Consider the following 19,652-nt stretch of genomic DNA (forward strand, 5'->3'; position numbering starts at 1 on the left):
GTACACTGTTAATGGGGATGTAAATCAGTACAGTGATATCAAAGTGATACATGCTTCCCATGTTTATTGCAATACTATTCACCATAACCAAGATATGATAAGTCTTCATCATGAAATGAATAGATAAAGAATATGTAGTATATATACACAATAGGATACTATTTGGCCACAAAGAAGTATGAAACCATATCACTTCCAGCAACATGAATGGAACTGGAGGTAATTAAGCCTGGCACAGAAAGACAAATATCACATATTCTCACTTATATATGGGTACTAATAACATAGATCACTTGGAGATAGGAAGTGGAATGATAAATACCAGAGACTGGGAAGGCCATGTTAAGGAGGATGGGAGAGGATGAAGAGAAGACAGTTAATGAGTATAAACATAGTTATATTAAAAGAATAAATTTTAATATTTCATAGCAGAGAACAGTAACTATAATTAACAACAATGTGTTGTTTGTTTTCGAAAAGGAGTCTTGCTCTGTCGACAGGCTGGAGTGCAGTGGCATGATCTCAGCTCACTGCAACCTCTGCCTCCCTTGTTCAAACAATTTTCCTGCCTCAGCCTTCAGGTAGCTGGGATTACAGGCACATGCTACCACACCCAGCTAATTTTTGCATTTTTAGTAGAGACAAGGTTTCTGCATGTTGATCATCTGGTCTTGAACTCCTGACCTCAGGTGATCTGCCCATCTCAGCCTCCCAAAGTGCTGGGATTACAGGTGCAAGCCAACGTGCCTGGCCTGAATATTCTTATTTTCACAGCAGTATGAACGTTTGTCTAAGCTGAAAAAGAATCTGTTCTTGTAATAGGACATAATTGGAAACATTGGTTATATTACCAAGGCTTGGAATGTCATTTTTGAAAAAGATGACCAGTTTTAATGAATTAAGGTGAGTTTATGGAGCCAATGCTTAGAAACGTCTCTTGGAAAACCGGCCTGGTACCTGGCTTACAGGGTTAGCAGACTTACAGGTAGGTTAGGAAGGGCATTTTCTGGCAGGCCCAGTGGTGCTTTAGCTCTGTGCTCCCACCCATATCTCACTGTGAATTGTAGTAATCCCCACATGTCAAGGGCGGGACCAGGTAGAGATAATTGAATCACAGGGACGGTTTCCCCCATATTGTACTCGTAATATTGAGTGAATTCTCACGAGATCTGGTGGTTTTATATGGCGCTTACCCCTTTGCTCAGCACTCAGTCTCTCTCCTGCTGCCCTGTGAAGGGATGACTTTTGCCGTGATTGTACTTTTGCTGAGGCCTCTCTGGTCATTGGAATTGTGAGGCAATTAAGCCTCTTTCCATTATAAAAAAATAGTGAACTATGAGTGGACTCAGAGTGACATTGGATGTTGTGTGTCCATTTGGTTTTGTGGCTTTGGGGAACACAATGTATCTCTCAATATTTCGGGGATCCCTAGAGACTTCACAGGAAATGGATGAGGGTCCTTTAAAAGGAGCGAAGCTACGCCCTGCCATCAGAGTCTCAGGGCATAATTTCCCTGCGCCCATTGCAGTATCATTTAGCCTTTGCCAAGCACGCGGTGGAGTTAGCCGTCGTCTTGGCCAAATGCACATGGGAACTACGTTGCCCAGAAACCTCTGCGCCCCGCGGCGGCGGCAATGTTACGGGCGTTTCCCTGCGGCCTGAGGGTCTCTGGGCGGGACTTCCGGCATCTTCCTCGCGGCGGACATATTGTCGGCTCTCCGGCGGGATCATCCGAGCAAAAGCTCGGGGTTGCTGGACGGTTCCGAGGTGACGGAAGCGAGAGGGTGCGGGAACAGACGCTGTTCGCCCTGCAGAGTGGCTCGCCAGCGAAGACCCCCGCCTCCGCCCCCGGGGTCGCACCATCTCGGTGCCAGGGCTCCGCGACCTGGGTGTACCTCGCGGCTTGGTGCGGTCTACGAACTGTGATGGCGGCGGCGGCCGCGGTGTTGGGCCTGGCGCAGGTGGGTGCTGCGTTCCCCAGACTTTGCCCGCCGGGAATCCTGAAGTCCTGAATGAGGAGCGGCTGCCTGTGTCCCTGCAGCGCAGGTCGCAGTGTCCAGGGCAGCGGGGCGCTGGTGGGTGGGGCCCGTTCCTAAAACCGGCGTGTGAGGTAGGAGCGAGCGTGACGGGCAGACGGGCCGGGCAGTCTGAGCTTAGGCTTGGGGCTGGACTGAGCCCGGAGCAGTCGCGAGCGTGTGTGAGCTGTAGTCAGGCCTGCAGTGTCGCGGGGAAAAGTTATACCTTCATTGGGAGGACGATAGGAGCCATGGCGAGTTTATAAGGGTGCAGGGTCCTTTCGCAAAAAAGTTGAAATTATATTAAAAAAAAAAAAAAGGCCGGGCGTGGTGGCTCACGCCTGTAATCCAACCACTTTGGAGGCCAAGATGGGCGGATCACCTGGGGTCGGGAGTTCAAGACCAGCCTGACCAACATGGTGAAACCCCGTCTTAAAAAAAAAAGAAAAGAAAAGAAAAATAGAAGGGTGGAGGAACGGAATCTGATAAAGCATTTTAAAGTATTCCAGCGTTCGCTGAGGAGGAGGAGACAGACTAGAGTGAGGTAGAAACGGTGAGGATAGAGGCAGGGAGACTTTTGAGGAGACCCCTGCAACAAACTCCAGGAGTGTTGCCTGATGGCTGGGCCCGAGCAGTGGCAGGAGGGGTTGGGGTGGGGAAGTCATGAGATCCTGGATGGATTTTTAAAGATGGAACCAACAGGATTTCCTGCTGCAGCAGATGTGGTCGAGAGTAAATGTATGGAGGGAAGGGCTCTCCAGGTTTTTATTTTATTGCCAGTTTGTTTGCCTTCTTGAACGTGTGAAAGAATGGAAATTGGTAAGTCAGATCAGGGAGCACCTTTCAGAGGGATCAGCAATTGGATTTTGGACTTGGTGAATCTCAGGTGTTCTGCGTTGGAGGTTCTCATGGGTAGCTCAACATGCGGGTCTGGAGTTCGAGAGAGGGAGTTGTGCTAGAGACGTTCACTGCCTGAGGCATAAGGTCAAAGCGTGTAGATGAGATTTAGAGGGTGGGATATTAAGGGTGTTATTTTATGTGGTCTCTGAAGTGAGAGGTAGGGTTAGGTTGGCAGACCAGGGAACAAGGTGTGGACTTTTTTTTTTTTTTCTTTTGTATTTTTAGTAGAGACAGGGTTTCACCATGTTGACCAGGATGGTCTCGATCTCTTGACCTCGTGATCCACCCGCCTTGGCCTCCCAAAGTGCTGGGATTACAGGCGTGAGCCACCGCGCCTGGCCAAGGTGTGGACATTTAAGATTCCTTCCAGAAAGGAGAGGTCCTGGTATGTAAAAGGATTCTGTATGGTGTCAGCAAGAGGACAGGGCTGTAGAGCATAAGTAGCGTGGCCTGCACTGGAGACCAAGGTGTGGGATGCAGTGGATTTGCCAACCTACAGGCTCAGCACGCCCCCATGGGCACTGCCTGTGGAACAGTCCCATCCCCAACCAGTGCACTTGTGCCTCAGTTACCCAAACAGGTAAGCAAAAATTATGAACATCTCTAATGAAGGATCATGCAGCTCCCCTTCAGAGGAATATGTATCAGGTAGGCTGGTTTAGTGCAAGGGCTAGTGTATACTTTGCAAGTACACAGAAGTAGGGAACTAAAAAATGTATATATAAGTTAAATTTATACCAGCACTTAATGATTGGTCAAAATACTAATTTGTCTAAAGTATTTTATTACAATGGGAAATCTTAACAATATTTTCTGAAAAGCTTTTAAAGCAAGCAAAACAAACCTAATTTTTCAAAAACTCATCAGTTCATTTGCATGGATAGTAGTAGCTGTTTCAGAGGCACTTGACATGTACAGACAAGCCTGATGCAAACGACAGCTCTATGAGGTGGGTGCCGTTATTATTCCCACTTGTAAGATGAGGACACTGAGACACCAGTCTTTCTTTATGTCCACACAGCTGGCAGGAGCCAGCACTGAGGTGTGAGTATCTGAAGTTAGAGAGGCAACCCAAAATCATCCCTGCCAAAGGGCAGGGTTGGCAGGGGTTAGGAGAACAGTTCAGTCCATGAGATCCCACTGTGGGAACCTGCCACTCCCAGCTTCCCTCTTGTTGTGAGGTTGCCATGGTGGCAGAAGCTTGTGATTCCTACCTAGATGAGTCCAGATTGTCTCAGTCCCTCACGTAGCCCAACACACCCCCATTATCTCAGCAACTCAGTATAGAGAGTTAGAGTGTTCTGGGACTCTTCAGTGTCCCTTCTACCTACCATTTGGGGAGGTCCTGTAGTCACTTAAAGCTCTGTGTTGTAAATTCTGTTTTGGAATTATGTGGAAGGGTTTCCATTTCTGGCAAGCAGTGGGATGAAGTGTGGAGCATTATCTCAGGCACAGGAACCAGCACATGCAAATACTTCACTTGAGACTAAACTAGGAGTGTTTGGGGAACCTCAGGTCTCCATTATGTCTGGGGGGATCAGACAGCAGGAACAGGATTCAGCCCAGGAACGGCAGCCTGAGGATCTGGGTTTCTATGCTGAGAGGTGGGAGCCACTGCAGGTTTGGAGCTAGGAGGGAATGATCTGACTTTGGTCTTAACCAGCTTTGTCTTCACTGTCCAGTGAAGAAGAGACTGAGCGTGAGGATGAGGGAAGGAATACCACTGAGGAGCTGAATGCAACAGTTTAGGTTGGACCAGAGTGGTGGCTGTAGAGGTGGGAGATGTGGATGGATTCTGAATCATTTTCCTTAAAGAGGGACCAACCAGATTTTGGAAGATGAGATAGAAAAGGGGAGGGGTGAGGGATGACCCTGCATTTTTTCATTCTGAGAAGATACAAGGATGCCATCGACTGAGGTGACAAAGTTGGTGGTAGGAGTACCTTTCAGAGGTTATATCTCGAGTGTAGTTTGGCTATGTGGAATCTGCCATGTTCCAAAGCCACGTGAGTGGAGGTGTCAAGTAGACAGCTGGACACATGGCAACTGGCATGTGGATCAGGATAGAATTTTGCTTCCAGTTTAGAGGGAGAATCTTTAGGTCATGGTGGCAGTGCCGTCAGAGAGCACAATGTAAGGGCAGGCGCAGCAGGGTGGGGGTAGGGGCCATCTTAGAGGCTAGAAGAGGGAGGGAAGTGTCCTTGGGAGGAAGGGGAATAATAGGGTCAGGCAGGTGGCAAAGTGTTTCAGGGAGAGGGTGGACGTGAGGTGAGGCACTGTAGTAATGGAAGGGAGGTGGCCGTGAGGCCAGAGCCAGTGCTTATTCAGCTCTTTATGTGTCCTCAGGCTTCCGCGGTGGCCCCTGTGGAGTTTCAAGCGAGTGAATTAGCCCAGGGACAGATTGGGTCGGTAGGCAGAATCACTGTGCTTGGGGTAGGTGCCCAGCGGGTGTGGGTTTTGAATGAGTTAAATGTTGAGCAGAAGTCGGAGACTGACCTCAGTAGTACAACAGCAAAGCAGAAAAGTGCTGAGTTCAACTGAGCTCTACCCATGTTTCTGGATTGCTGAATTGACCCATGAAATAGAGCCAGGAGGGGAGGATTTAATAGCTGGATTCAGGTGAAACCATGGCAGTGGGGCCATTGACCAGGAACAGATGTAATCCTGAATGCATTATCCAAGCATTCTCTGGATGCTGTACGTAGATTTGCATGTGGGGAAGCCTGGGCGGTACCTATATAGTGGGTATCCATAGATGTAAAGGAGGCATGGCCAAAAGGGTGATGTGCACGTGTAGATGGAGTGTGAATTCACGGGCCCAGAGCTTTGCTACTGAGGGTTTCTGAGAGAGTGCTGAGCTCAGGTTTGTCTATGAGGCATAATCAGTTGTTCCCAGGGGAGCAGGCTGATAGGAGAAGCCAGGCCATGGTGTTTTGTCTGTCCACTTGCCTGTTCTAGGCTGGACAAAAGGATTAATGGAATATGAGGAGAGAACAGACACCAATCACATCAGGGACTGTTGTCTCATTTGAGTTAGATGTGACAAGGAGTTCCTGGAGAGAGAGGCTGCCCCTAGGCTCAGTTGTCCACCACCTCACACAGGACTGTGTGACCTTTGAGGACTTACTTGTGTGCGTCTCTTAGGAGGAATGGGAGCTGCTTGATGAGGCTCAGAGACTCTTCTATGATGAAATAATGGTTTCTGTGCTTTGCATTTGTAGTCTCCCTAGGTAAGGCCCCAGTGTCCCATTTTTGTGGGCTGGGCTCTGCTCTGCTCTTTTTGCCCTAGGGATTGCTCTTGCATGTACTATGGAAAGACAAGAGCAATAGCGCAGAAAGGAAGAGCATGGGCACTGCTGTCTTCTCTGATTCCCTCACATAGGTCCTCTGGTGCACAGGCTCAGCTAGATGCATTGCCTCCCCTGTTCCCTGTGTCCCTCAGCTCCTGCTGCCCTGAAGCCTTGCCAGGAATGGTTTACAGGTCAGGGGTCCTAAGGTAAACCGCTGAATCCTGCTTGGCCTCTCCCTGGCCAGGTGACTGTCCATATTCATGAAACCTCTGGACTCCAGACTTCACCCCCTTCCTCTAATTGCAATTTCTTTGAGTCTGCTTGTGTGTCATCAGTTTCAGTCATCATGGTCACTACTTCTGGGCCCACTGGACTGTTCCTGTAGGACAGTTTTCTGAGGTTCATTTTGTAGTATTTGTTTTCTTGTGATTTTGCGTGGTTTTCATCTTTCCCCTGTCTATGCTTTGTATCTTCCAGATCCTCTGTGGTTGCTGAATTGTAACAAGAGGGAGAACTCCGGGTACCTAACTCAAGAGGGGATGACTCTAGTCACAGCAGGAGGGGCTTGGGCAGGCCCTGGTGAGTGGGAGCTGAGGCTGAGGGGGAGGGCATAACCTCAGGGCTGGGTTCCTGTACTTCCAGAAACCTATGTTGTGCCCATCACTGGTGCCAAGGCCAGAGGCCCTAACTTATTTCTACCTTTTTTTCCCCATTCTGTACACTCTTGTCATTTCTAATCTGACTTCTCACCCGGGCTGTTCTCCCCCACTCTCTATCAGAGGGGCTCTAGTAGAGCAATAGCTTTCTCTGCAGTGCTGTCCAGTATTGGACTACACTTAAACACTAATGTGTCATAAGATGCACACACATCCTGAAATAGTCCCTGAACACATTACTCACTTTTAATCACATTTTCCTGGCCTGGACACACATTTCTGTATAGCAGTCTCCTGTCACCCACAGTTAGCCAAGGTCCAGCTAAAAGTCATTTACAGAGGATTAAGTTGGAGACCTTGCACTTCTCCCTGCACTACACCCCATCCTTGTGTCTTTGTTTCTTGTGAGGCCATCTCCATTCTGTGACTCGTAGATTCCAATACTGTACAGCAGGCCTGTACTTCAGTACTGTACTTCAACCTGATCCTAGCTCTGTTCCACCAGGAAACTTAGGTATGTACTCAGTCCTGGGTACACCAGACAGACTTTTGTGATGGAGTTACCCCACTCACCAAAGTCACCATGTAGACAATGGTATTTTTCTGCCTTTAGGTTGTTGGCATGGAGTGAAGGATGAGGAGGTGTCTTCTGAACAGAGCATTTCTATAGCAGTGTCACATGTTAATACTTCCAAGGCAGGTTTGCCCACACAGACAGCTCACCATTGTGATATATGTGGCCCCATCTTTAAAGATATTTTGCACCTGGATGAACACCAGGGTACACACCATGGACTGAAACTTCACACATGTGAGGCATGTGAGAGACAGTTCTGGGTCAGTGCAAACCTTCACCAGAACCAGAAGTGTTACAGTATAGAGAAACCCTTAAGAAAGGATGAAGGTGAGGCCTCATTTGTGAAGAACTGCACAGTTAGCAAAGAACCTCACCCGTCAGAAAAGCCCTTTGCCTGTAAGGAGGAGCAGAAAAACTTCCAGGCTACTTTGGGTGCTTGCCAACAAAAGGCCACCCGAAGCAAGAGGAAGACACACAGGAGCACAGAGAGTGGGGATGCATTTCATGGTGAACAAATGCATTACAGGTGCAGTGAATGTGGAAAAGCTTTCAGCCGTAAAGACACACTTGTCCAGCACCAGAGAATCCATAGTGGAGAGAAGCCTTATGAGTGCAGCGAATGTGGAAAAGCCTTCAGCCGCAAAGCTACTCTTGTCCAGCACCAGAGAATCCATACTGGAGAAAGACCTTTTGAGTGCAGTGAATGTGGAAAAACCTTCAGTCGAAAAGACAACCTTACTCAGCACAAGAGAATCCACACTGGAGAAATGCCTTATAAGTGCAATGAATGTGGGAAATATTTTAGCCATCACTCCAATCTTATTGTACACCAGAGAGTTCACAATGGAGCAAGGCCTTATAAGTGTAGTGATTGTGGGAAAGTCTTTAGACACAAATCTACACTTGTTCAGCATGAGAGTATTCATACTGGAGAAAATCCTTATGATTGCAGTGATTGTGGGAAGTCTTTTGGCCACAAATACACCCTCATTAAACATCAACGAATTCACACTGAGTCAAAGCCTTTTGAGTGCATTGAATGTGGGAAATTCTTTAGTCGAAGTTCTGACTTTATTGCACACCAGAGGGTTCACACTGGTGAAAGGCCTTTTGTATGCAGTAAATGTGGGAAAGATTTTATCAGAACCTCCCACCTTGTTCGTCACCAAAGAGTTCACACTGGAGAAAGGCCATATGAGTGCAGTGAATGTGGGAAGGCCTACAGCTTAAGCTCCCACCTTAATCGGCACCAGAAAGTTCACACTGCAGGCAGGCTCTAGGAGTGCTTTGAATACAACAGAACTCATCAGTCAGATGTTGAACTTCATATATCTGAACATTGACTCAAGGGAGATACTTTATGGTGCCAGGTATGTAGGATGCATCTAGAGATATGTTGCACTTTCTGACCTGCTCAGGTTTTTTGCCGGAGTTATGTCACTGTCAATGCCTGTGGCCAAAACCGTCTTTATCAGCTTAGATACCCCAGCATTGGGGAAGGCAGGGTTTTATATTCTCCAGTCCCTGGAGAAAATCATGAAATGCCTGAGTTCATTGGGGGTCCTCATTCCCTTCTGTGTGACAGGTATAGATACGAACATGACCCATCTTTAGCCAAGAAGGTCTGAGCTGTATCTGTTGGTGGCTTATTAAAAAGGTTTGCTTTCTTCATGGATAGTCTTGGTGTCACATACTTGTAATGAATTTTTCCAGCCTCCAAGTCACCTGTCCTGGGAAAGTACTTGCCTCATGTTGCTCTGGTTTGCGATAATAAAGGCCTTACAGTTTAAGCCACCTTTAATCTTGGGGGTTCTTTTCACTGGATTGGATTGAGACCAGGCCCTGCCAAACTGAAGACAGCCTTTGTGGGGGCCTCCAACTCTGTGCCTCAAATGGGACAGGGGGTTGAGGGAGAACAGTTCTCAGTCCAGTTTTGGACTGGACTAACTTAACTTCCATAGCTGACTAAGCTTGTTAAGTAAGAATTTAGATCTTTGTAGGCCTGATTTGTCCGGATTTTAGAGTTGTTTGAGAGCCCATGTGCCACCTTGAGGAGGGTGCTGCTGCTGACAGCCTGCAGTGTTTTGAAACAGCATGGATTGGGCTTCTTGTTTCCAGCATATGCCCCATGTTCCCCAACACTGTTGAGGGAAAGCTGTTCCTCAGACCCTGCTGAGTGGTCACATTCCCTGAAGGCCAGAATCTGGCACACAGGCCACTCTTAGTAAGAACTAAAGCATCCAGTATGGAAACAAAACTGATAAATATTTGGTGTGAATAATTGGGATTGGGTGATTTGTGGCAAACTAGAGGAGAAGTGCCCATTATAAAAACATCTGGCTGGGCACAGTGGCTCGTGCCTGTAATCTCAGTACTTTGGGAGGCCAAGGCGGGTGGATCACGAGGTCAGGAGTTTAAGAACAGCCTGGCCAATATGGTGAAACCCCATCTCTACTAAAAAATACGAAAATTAGCTGGGCGTGGTGGTGCACACCTGTAGTCACAGCTACTTGAGAGGCTGAGGCAAGAGAATTGCTGGAACCCGAGAGGTGGAGGTTGCAGTGAGCCGAGATCAGCCACTGCACTTCAGCCTGGCAGACAGGAGAGATTCCATCTCCCAAAAAAAAAAAAAAAAATCCAGACAGTCCAGGCACTATGACTGAATGGGATCAGGGTATCTAAAAATCTCAGGATATCCAGGGCCATGTTGTTATGGCCGGGGTCACTGGTGCAGCAACAAATGTAGTTTTCTTAGATTCCTGTACTTCCCCGGGCTCTTTACCTAATGTCTTTGCTGCACATTCAGTAATCCTGGGAGTAAAGAAATGTGGGGGTCCAAGGTGGTAGCTTTGGAGACCAGCTAGAGATTCTGGTGACTCTGTTGGCAGTTGTCCTCATTGTTTGCCAGTTTTTCTTATTACTGAGGAAGAAATTGTCTTCCCAAGGCATTTGGAGTGATAAGAGTCACCATAGTGAGGTAGAGTCACTCAGTGATGTCCAGTTGTCCAGTTATCCATAGAAGTCGGAGACCCAGATTTTTTGTTTGTTTGTTTTTTGAGATGGAGTCTCGCTCTGTTGCCAGGCTGGAGTGCAGCGGCACCATCTCGGCTCACTGCAACCTCTGCCTCCCAGGTTCAAGTAATTCTGCTGCCTCTGCCTCCCGAGTAGCTGGGACTACAGGTACACACCACCCTGCCCAGCTAATTTTTGTATTTTTTCGTACAGATGGGGTTTCACCATGTTGGCCAGGATGGTCTTGATCTCTTGACCTCGTCATCCGCCTACCTCAGCCTCCCAAAGTGCTGGGATTACAGGAGTGAGCCACCGTGTCCGGCCGGGAGACCCAGATTTTTAAATGGAATAACTTTGTATAGGTTCATTCAGGTGTAATCAACGTGCAATATACTGCACATATTTAAGATGTACCAGTAAGTCGTAATACACACACACACACACACACACACACACTTTTGGAACTATCACCTTATCAGTGGTATTGGACATACCTGTCACCCCTCAAGTTAGCCTCAAGCCCTTACTTAACCTTTCTCTTAGTGCTCTCCTTCCCCACAAATCCTTAGGCAACCACTGAATAGGTTTCACTATAGGTAAATTTGTCTTTCCTAGAATTTTATATAAGTCTATACAGTTAATTTTGTCTCCCGTCTTTGATGCAACATAATTTGAAATTTGCCCGTGGTATGAATAGCCCATTTTAAAATTAGTCATATTCAGTATGGATATACCACAGTTTATCAATTTATCTTAATTGCTGTCTGCACTGCAACCTCCATTTTTTTTCTTTTTTTTTTTTTTTACAGCCTGTTAGACTGAGCAACCTCCATTTTTAATATTAAAATATTAAAAAGCTGCTACAAATATTGATGCATAAGTATATGGACGTTTAGCTGAGAACATTTTTAAGCAGAAGTTTTGAAAGTGTGGCTATGTTTTTTACTGATTATAAAGAGGAACTGCAAAAGAAAAGACCCAAGATTTGATGATTTGGGAAATGCTCAGCCCATCTTAATTGAAAAAAAAATTTGAAATTAAGAGATTCGTTGTCAGGAAAGAGTGTTTTAAGGGCCAGGCGCGGTGGCTCATGCCTGTAATCCCAGCACTTTAGGAGGCCAAGGCGGGTGGATCACGAGGTCAAGAGATCGAGACCATCCTGGTCAACGTGGTGAAACCCCGTCTCGACTAAAAATACAAAAAATTAGCTGGGCATGGTGGCACGTGCCTGTAGTCCCAGCTGTTCAGGAGGCTGAAGCAGGAGAATTGCCTGAACCCAGGAGGCGGAGGTTGCGGTGAGCCGAGATCGCGCCATTGCACTCCAGCCTGGGTAACAAGAGCAAAACTCCGTCTCAGAAAAAAAAAAAAAGAATGTTTTAGAGAGAGAGCCAGGAGTGTTTGCTATTATCAAGATCAAAACATATGTAAAAACATTGTCACACAAAAAGCTCTTTGAAAAGATTAAATGTGCCTTGCCTATCTCCTCAGTACGAGCAGAGAGCTTATAAGAAGTTTAAACTATCAGTCATATCAGCAAAAACCTAAAATAGATAGGGGATTCCCTAAGAAAAATAATCTGCGTAAACCTCTTTTCTAATGATGTGAATTTCAGTGACATACAGGAGACTCAAAAAGTTCTTGAAAATTTTATACCAGTGAGAATGCTCACCTTGGGTCTAAAGGAACCTTGTCAATATGAAGTTAATGGGTGTTAATATTCTATACATGGGACTGGCTGAGGAAACAGGTGTAGACACTTGCTGTCTTTCATAAGAAAAGAAGGATGACTCAGAGCAGAGGAGAATCCAGTGGGCAGAGCCCTGAACCACCTGATATCCCATGTCTTGACTCCCAGTGGCATTTGCCAAACTGGATTTCAAAATTTCTTGGGACTGGCGATCCCATTTTTTTGTTTTCCCACTTCCATTTCCTTCTGCTTTGAAGCAATGCATATGTATATATAACTATTATCCTGGGTCTTTCCTACCCTTTTGTTTGGGAACAGATAACTAATTTTCTAGTTTTATGGATCTAAATGAGACAGGAATAGCACTCATTGGTCACAGGAGGATTGAAAATCTCAACCACCACCCTGGTTTTGGTGCAGGTGAAAAAAAGTAAAAAAAAAAAAAACAAAAAACCTAAACAACAGCTAAAACGGAAACTAGGTGAAGAAAACACAGGATAACAGAAAACCAAAAATAAAAGGGAAAACAGCCAGAACCCCAGTCAGGATGATGTGTCCATGACTCTTCAAGGCAAACCCAAATAAGGGAAGAGGGGTGGTAATTGGGGGTCCTTGAAATCCCCTCCCTTTTCAGAATACTGAATGATTATCCCTTGATTAAAGGAACACCCATACAATTAGAAATCCAAACTCCGTTGTGCATGACTCGCTCTCAGGGGCCTGCCCTCACTTCTGTGTGTGTACTTCTGCTTTGCAATAAAAGGTGCTTGCCTGTGCTTCATTCTGACTCATCACTGAATTCTTTCAATGACGTTAAAAACCTGGATCTTACTGACAATGTCCAGAGACCCTCCTGAATCCCCCAGCAACACAGAGAGGAATTGTGCCCCAAGATGGATTATACCCAGAGCCTCATCAATATCAGACTTAGACAATTTAGATGAGAATGGGGACTTTTGAGCTAACTAGGTTTTGCTATTTGGATTTTGAGTTGATAGTATAATGGGATGAGACCTTTTGGGAACCTGAGATGGGATGAATATGTTTTGCATTCAGAACAGATGTGAATCTTGAGGGTCCAGAGGGAAAACTTGTAGGAACAATAATGCTTCTGAAAGATGTCTATGCCCTAATCCCTACCTGTAGATATGTTACCTTACACAGCCAATGGGACTTTGCAGATGTGATTAGTGTTGCAAGACACCTCAGATGGGCGTAATCTAATCACAGGGTCCTCAACAACGGACAACCTTTCCCAGCTGCAAGGAGAAAGATGCAAGGACAACGGAGTCAGAGAGATGGAAGGGGGATATCCGGGCTATCCAGGACAAGAGGGGCCCCTAGGAGCCAAGGGGAGCACACATCTCACAGCAAGGAAACAGACCTCAGGCCTACAACCACATGGAACTTAATTCTGTCAACAAGCCAGTTGAGAGGAATCTGATACCATAGAGCCCTCTGAAGGTAACAACTTGCCAGCATTGGGAATACCTGGGGCCACGGGGACTTTGTAGGTATAAAGGCACTGGGGCTGGCCAGGCCTGGCTGCCTCTGCTGGGCTTGGGTACCGAGGTGGGCACCCAGTTGGTGAGTCTGAAGAGAGCTCTGGAGCCATCAGCCTGCCTCTATGGGCTTTCTGGCTTCCAGGCGCCAAGTCCTGTTGCCCTGACCCCTGTGGCCCCAAGCAGCCCAGCTTCTGGGATATCCATGGGTGTAGCCAGTGTCTGCTGAGCATTCCCTCCGCACCTGATGGGTTTTCAGGGTCTTCATCCAATTCCCGGGCTGCCACTGTGCCTCACCCAACCTCCAGCCCCAACCTATGCATTTGTGGGCATAGCCGCCACAGCAGAGTCCCAGGGCTCCTCCGCCCTGCATGCCTCTGCGCACTCCAGCCTGCACCGCACCTCGGGCTCAATATGGTTTTGATTTGCATTTCTCTAAAGAGCAGTGATGATGAACTTTTTTTCATATGTTTCTTGGCTGCATAAATGTCTTCTTTAGAGAAGTGTCTGTTCATATACTTTGCCCACTTTTTGATGAAGTTGTTTGTCTTTTTCTTGTAAATTTGTTTAAGTTCTTTGTAGATTCTAGATATTAGCCCTTTGTCAGATGTGTAGATTGCAAAATTTTTTTCCCATTCTGTTGGTTGCTGGTTGACTATATTGATTGTGTCTTTTGCTGTGCAAAAGCTCTTAAGTTGCATTAGATCCCATTTACCTATTTCGGCTTTTGTTGTCATTGCTTTTAGTGTTTTAGTCATGAAGTCCTTGCCTATGCCTATGTCCTGAATGGTATTGCCTAGGTTTTCTTCTAGAGTTTTTATGGTGTTAGGTCTTATGTTTAAATCTTTAATCCATCTGGAGTTAATTTTTTTTTCTTTTTTTTTTTTTTAATTCATCAACGCAGGCAGAGAAATATGGAGTTAATTTTTGTATAAGGTGTAAGGAAAGGTTCCAGTTTCAGCTTTCTACACATGGCTAGCCAGTTTTCCCAACACCATTTATTAAACAGGAAATCCTTTCCCCATTGCTTCTTTTTGTCAGGTTTGTCAAAAAACAGAAGGTTGTAGATGTGTGGCATTACTTCCGAGGCCTCTGTTCTGTTCCATTGGTCTGTATCTCTGTTTTGGGTACCAGTACCATGCTGTTTTAATTACTGTAGCCTTGTAGTATAGTTTGAAGTCAAGTATTGTGATGCCTCCAGCTTTGTTTTTTTTGTGTGTGTGTTTGTTTGTTTGTTTTTTTGCTTAGGATCGTGTTGGCTATGTGGGCTCTTTTTTGATTACATACGAAGTTTAAGGTGGTTTTTTCCAGTTCTGTGAAGATGGTCAATGGTAGCTTGATGGGGATAGCATTGAATCTATGAATTATTTTGGGCAGTATGGCCATTTTCACGACATTGATTCTTCCTAACCATGAGCAAGGAATGGTTTTCCATCTCTTTGTGTCCTCTCTTATTTCTTTGAGCAGTGGTTTGTAGTTCTCCTGAAGAGGCCCTTCATGTCCCTTGTTAATTGTATTCCTAAGTATTTTATTCTCTTTGTAGTAATTGTGAATGGGAGTTTGCTCATGATTTGGCTGTTTGTCTGTTATTGGTATATAGGAATGCTTGTGATGTTTGCACATTGATTTTGCATCCTGAGACTTTGCTGAAGTTGCTTATCATCTTAAGCAGATTTGGGGCTGAGACAGTGAGGTCTTTTAAATATACAATCATGTCATCTGCAAACAGAGATAATTTGTCTTCCTCTTTTCCTAACTGAATACTCTTTATTTCTTTTTCTTGCCTGATTGCTCTGGCCAGAACTTCCAATACTATGTTGAATAGGAGTGGTGAGAGAGGACACCCTTCAGTTTTTGCTCATTCAGTATGATATTGGCTGTGGGTTTGTCATAAATAGCTTTTACTGTTTTGAGATATGTTCCATCGATACCCAGTTTATTGAGGGTTTTTAGCATAAAGGGCTGAGTTTTGTGGAAGGCCTTCTCCATCTGTTGAGATATAATCATGTGGTTTTTGTCTTTGGTTTCTATTTATGTGATGGATTACGCTTTTAGATTTGTGTTTGTTGAACTAGCCTTGAATCTCCAGGATGAAGCTGACTTGGTTATGATGGGTAAGCTTTTTGATGTGCTGTTGGATTCAGTTTACCAGTATTTTATTGAAGATTTTTTTTTTTTTTTTTTTTTTTTTTTTTTTTTTGAGACGGAGTTTCGCTCTTGATACCCAGACTGGAGTGCAATGGCGCGATCTCAGCTCACCGCAACCTCCGCCTCCTGGGTTCAGGCAATTCTCCTGCCTCAGCCTCCTGAGTAGCTGGGATTACAGGCACGCGCCACCATGCCCAGCTAATTTTTTGTATTAGTAGAGACGGGGTTTCACCATGTTGACCAGGATGGTCTCGATCTCTTGACCTCGTGATCCACCCGCCTCGGCCTCCCAAAGTGCTGGGATTACAGGCTTGAGCCACCGCGCCCGGCCCTATTGAAGATTTTTATATCAATGTTCCTCATGGATATTGGCCTGAAATTTTCTTTTTTAGTTGTATCTCTGTCAGGTTTTGGTATCAGGATGATGTTGGTCTCATAAAATGAGTTAGGGAGGATTACCTCTTTTTGTATTGTTTGGAATAGCTTGAGAAGGAATGAAACCAGCTCCTCTTTGTACCTCTGATAGAATTCAGCTGTGAACCCATCTGGACCTGGACTGTTTTTGGTTGGTAGGCTATTAATTGCTGCCTCAACTTCAGACCTTGTTATTGGTCTATTCAGGGATTTAACTTCTTCCTGGCTTAGTCTTAGGAGGGTGTAAGTGTCCAGTAATTTATCAGTTTCGTCTAGATTTACTGGTTTATGTGCATAGAGGTGTTTGTAGTAATCTCTGATGGTAGCTTGTATTTCTGTGGGATCAGTGGTGATATCCCCTTTATCATTTTTTTATTGCATCTATTGGATTCTTCTCTCTTTTCTTTTTTATTAGTCCGGCTAGCAGTCTATCTATTTTGTTGATCTTTTCAAAAAACCAGCTCCTGGATTCATTGATTTTTTTTTTTTTTTTTTTTTGTGAGATGGAGTTTCGCTCTTGTTACCCAGGCTGGAGTGCAATGGCGCGATCTCAGCTCACTGCAACCTCCGCCTCCTGGGTTCAGGCAATTCTCCTGCCTCAGCCTCCTGAGTCGCTGGGATTACAGGCACACGCCACCATGCCCAGCTAATTTTTTGTATTTTTAGTAGAGACGGGGTTTCACCATGTTGACCAGGATGGTCTCGATCTCTTGACCTCGTGATCCACCCGCCTCGGCCTCCCAAAGTGCTGGGATTACAGGCTTGAGCCACCGCGCCTGGCCCCCATTGATTTTTTTTTAAAGAGTTTTTTATGTCTCTATCTCCTTCAGTTCTGCTCTGATCTTAATTATTTTTTGTCTTCTGCTAGCATTTGAATTTGTTTGATCTTGCTCCTCTAGTTCTTTTTTTTTTTTTGAGATGGAGTCTTGGTCTTTTTGCCAAGCTGGAGTGCAGCAGCACAATCTCAGCTCACTACAACCTCTGTCTCCTGGATTCAGGTGATTCCCCTGCCTCAGCCTCCTGAGTAGCTGGGACTACAGGCAGGTGCCATCACACCCAGCTAAGTTTTTGTGTTTTAGTAGAGAAGGGGTTTCACCATGGCCAGGATTGTCTCAATCTCCTAACCTCATGATCCACCCACCTCAGCCTCCCAAAGTGCTGGGATTACAGGTGTGAGCCACCGTGCCCAGCCGCTCCTCTAGTTCTTTTCATTGTGACGATAGATTGTCAATTATAAATCTTTCCTCGCCTCTCATGCAGGCATTTAGTGCTATAAATCTCCCTCTAGACACTGCTTTAAATGTGTCTCAGAGGTTCTGGTATGTCTTGTTTTTGTTCTCATTGGTTTCAAAGAACAGCTTTATTTCTGCCTTCATTTCATTATTTATCCAGTAGTCATTCAGGAGCAGGTTGTTCAGTTGCTGTGTAGTTGTCCAGTTTTGAGTGAGTTTCTTTTTTTTTTTTTTTTTTTTGAGACGGAGTTTCGCTCTTGTTACCCAGGCTGGAGTGCAATGGCGCGATCTCGGCTCACCGCAACCTCCGCCTCCTGGGTTCAGGCAATTCTCCTGCCTCAGCCTCCTGAGTAGCTGGGATTACAGGCACGCGCCACCATGCCCAGCTAGTTTTTTGTATTTTTAGTCGAGACGGGGTTTCACCACGTTGACCAGGATGGTCTCGATCTCTTGACCTCGTGATCCACCCGCCTCGGCCTCCCAAAGTGCTGGGATTACAGGCTTGAGCCACCGCGCCCGGCTTGAGTGAGTTTCTTAATCCCGAGTTCTAATGTGCACTGTGTTCTGAGAGACTGTTATGATTTCTGTTCTTTTGCATTTGCTGAGGAGTGATTTACTTCGAATTATGTGGTCAATTTTAGAGCAAGTGTGATGTGGTGCTGAGAAGAATGTATATTCTGTGGATTTGGGGTGGAGAGTTCTGTAGATGTCTATTAGGTCCTCTTGGACCAGATCTGAGTTCAAGTCCTGGATATCTTGATTAATTTTCTGTCTTGTTAATCTGTCTAATATTGACAGTAGAGTGTTAAAGTCTCCCACGAATACTTTGTGGGAGTATAAGTCTCTTCATACGTCATTAAGAACTTGCTTTATGTATCTGGGTGCTCCTGAATTGGGTGCATGCATATTTAAAATAGCTCTTCTTGTTGCATTGATCCCTTTACCATTATGTAATACCCTTCTTCCCTTCTTTGTCTCTTTTGATCTTTGTTGATTTGAAATCTGTTTTATCTGAGACTAGGATTGCAACCCCTACTTTTTTTTTTTTCTCTCCATTCGCTTGCTAAATCTTTCTCCATCCCTTTATTTTGAGCCTATGTGTGTCTACACATGAGATGGGTCTCCTGAATACAGCACATCAGTGGGTCTTGACTCTATCCAATTTGCCAGTCTGTGTGTTTTCATTGGGACATTTAGCCCATTTACATTTAAGGTTAATATTGTTATATGTGAATTTGATTCTGCCATTTTGATACTAACTGGTTGTTTTGCCCATTGGTTGATGCAGTTTCTTCATTGTGTTGATGGCCTTTACCATTTGGCATGATTTTGCAGTGGCTGGTACTGGTTGTTCCTTTCCATGTTTAGTGCTTCCTTCAGGAGCTCTCGTAAGGCAAGCCTGGTGGTGATGAAATCTCTCAGCAGTTGCTTGTCTGTAAAGGATTTTATTTCTCCTTCACTTATGAAGCTTAGTTTGGCCGGATATAAAATTCTGAGTTGAAAGTTCTTTTCTTTAAGGATGTTGAATATTGGCCCCCAGTCCCTTCTGTCATGTGGGGTTTCTGCCAAGAGATCCGCTTTGAGTCTGATGGGCTTCCCTTTGTGGGTAACTTGACCTTTCTCTCTGGCTGCCCTTAGCATTTTTCCTTCATTTCAACCTTAGTGAATTTGACAATTATGTGCCTTGGGGCTGCTCTTCTTGAGGAATATCTTTGTGGTATTTCTCTGTATTTCCTCGATTTGAATGTTGGCCTGCCTTGATAGATTGGGAAAGTTCTCCTGGATAATATTCTGAAGAATGTTTTCCAACTTAGTTTCATTCTCTTTCCAACCAGTGTCATTGAGATGAACCTGGGAACCTGGTACCTCAGTTGGAAATTCAGAGATCACTCTTCTTCTGCATCACTCTCACTGGGAACTGTGCACCAGAGCTGTTCCTATTTGGCTATCTAGCCATCTTGATGGAAGATCTTTTTTTTTTTTTTTTTGGTGAGAGAGTCTCACTCTGTCACCAGGCTGGAGTGCAGTGGTGCGATCTCGGCTAACTGCAACCTCCGCCTCTTGGGTTCAAGCCATTCTCCTGCCTCAGCCTCCTGAGTAGCTTAGACTACAGGTGCACACCACCACGCTCAGCTAATTTTTGTATTTTTAGTAGAGACAGGGCTTCAACATGTTGGTCAGGATGGTCTCAATACCCTGACCTCATGATTTGTCTGCCT

At 45.4% G+C, this 19,652-nt stretch overlaps 2 protein-coding genes across 2 annotated transcripts in view; both read left to right on the plus strand.

Moving 5' to 3' along the window:
• Positions 1–1,680: 1,680 nt before the first annotated feature.
• LOC105731383 (zinc finger protein 134) lies at positions 1,681–9,239 on the plus strand. The gene is made up of 3 exons (XM_021668180.2): positions 1,681–1,961; positions 6,683–6,784; positions 7,475–9,239. Exons 2-3 carry the CDS (start codon positions 6,745–6,747, stop codon positions 8,716–8,718), a joined length of 1,284 nt encoding a protein of 427 aa, XP_021523855.1. The 5' UTR covers positions 1,681–1,961; positions 6,683–6,744; the 3' UTR covers positions 8,719–9,239.
• The window catches only part of ZSCAN4 (zinc finger and SCAN domain containing 4), a 103,203-nt gene continuing 92,288 nt past the window's right edge, over positions 8,738–19,652 (plus strand). The window contains exon 1 of the mRNA XM_021668177.2: positions 8,738–8,808. Within this exon, the coding sequence (XP_021523852.2) occupies positions 8,799–8,808 (10 nt within the window). The 5' untranslated portion in view covers positions 8,738–8,798. The remainder of the gene's footprint in view (positions 8,809–19,652) is intronic.

This window comes from Aotus nancymaae, unplaced genomic scaffold, assembly GCF_030222135.1.
Source record: "Aotus nancymaae isolate 86718 unplaced genomic scaffold, 86718_ANA_hifiasm-v0.15.2.pri h1tg000069l, whole genome shotgun sequence".
In the NCBI taxonomy this organism is placed as follows: domain Eukaryota; kingdom Metazoa; phylum Chordata; class Mammalia; order Primates; family Aotidae; genus Aotus; species Aotus nancymaae.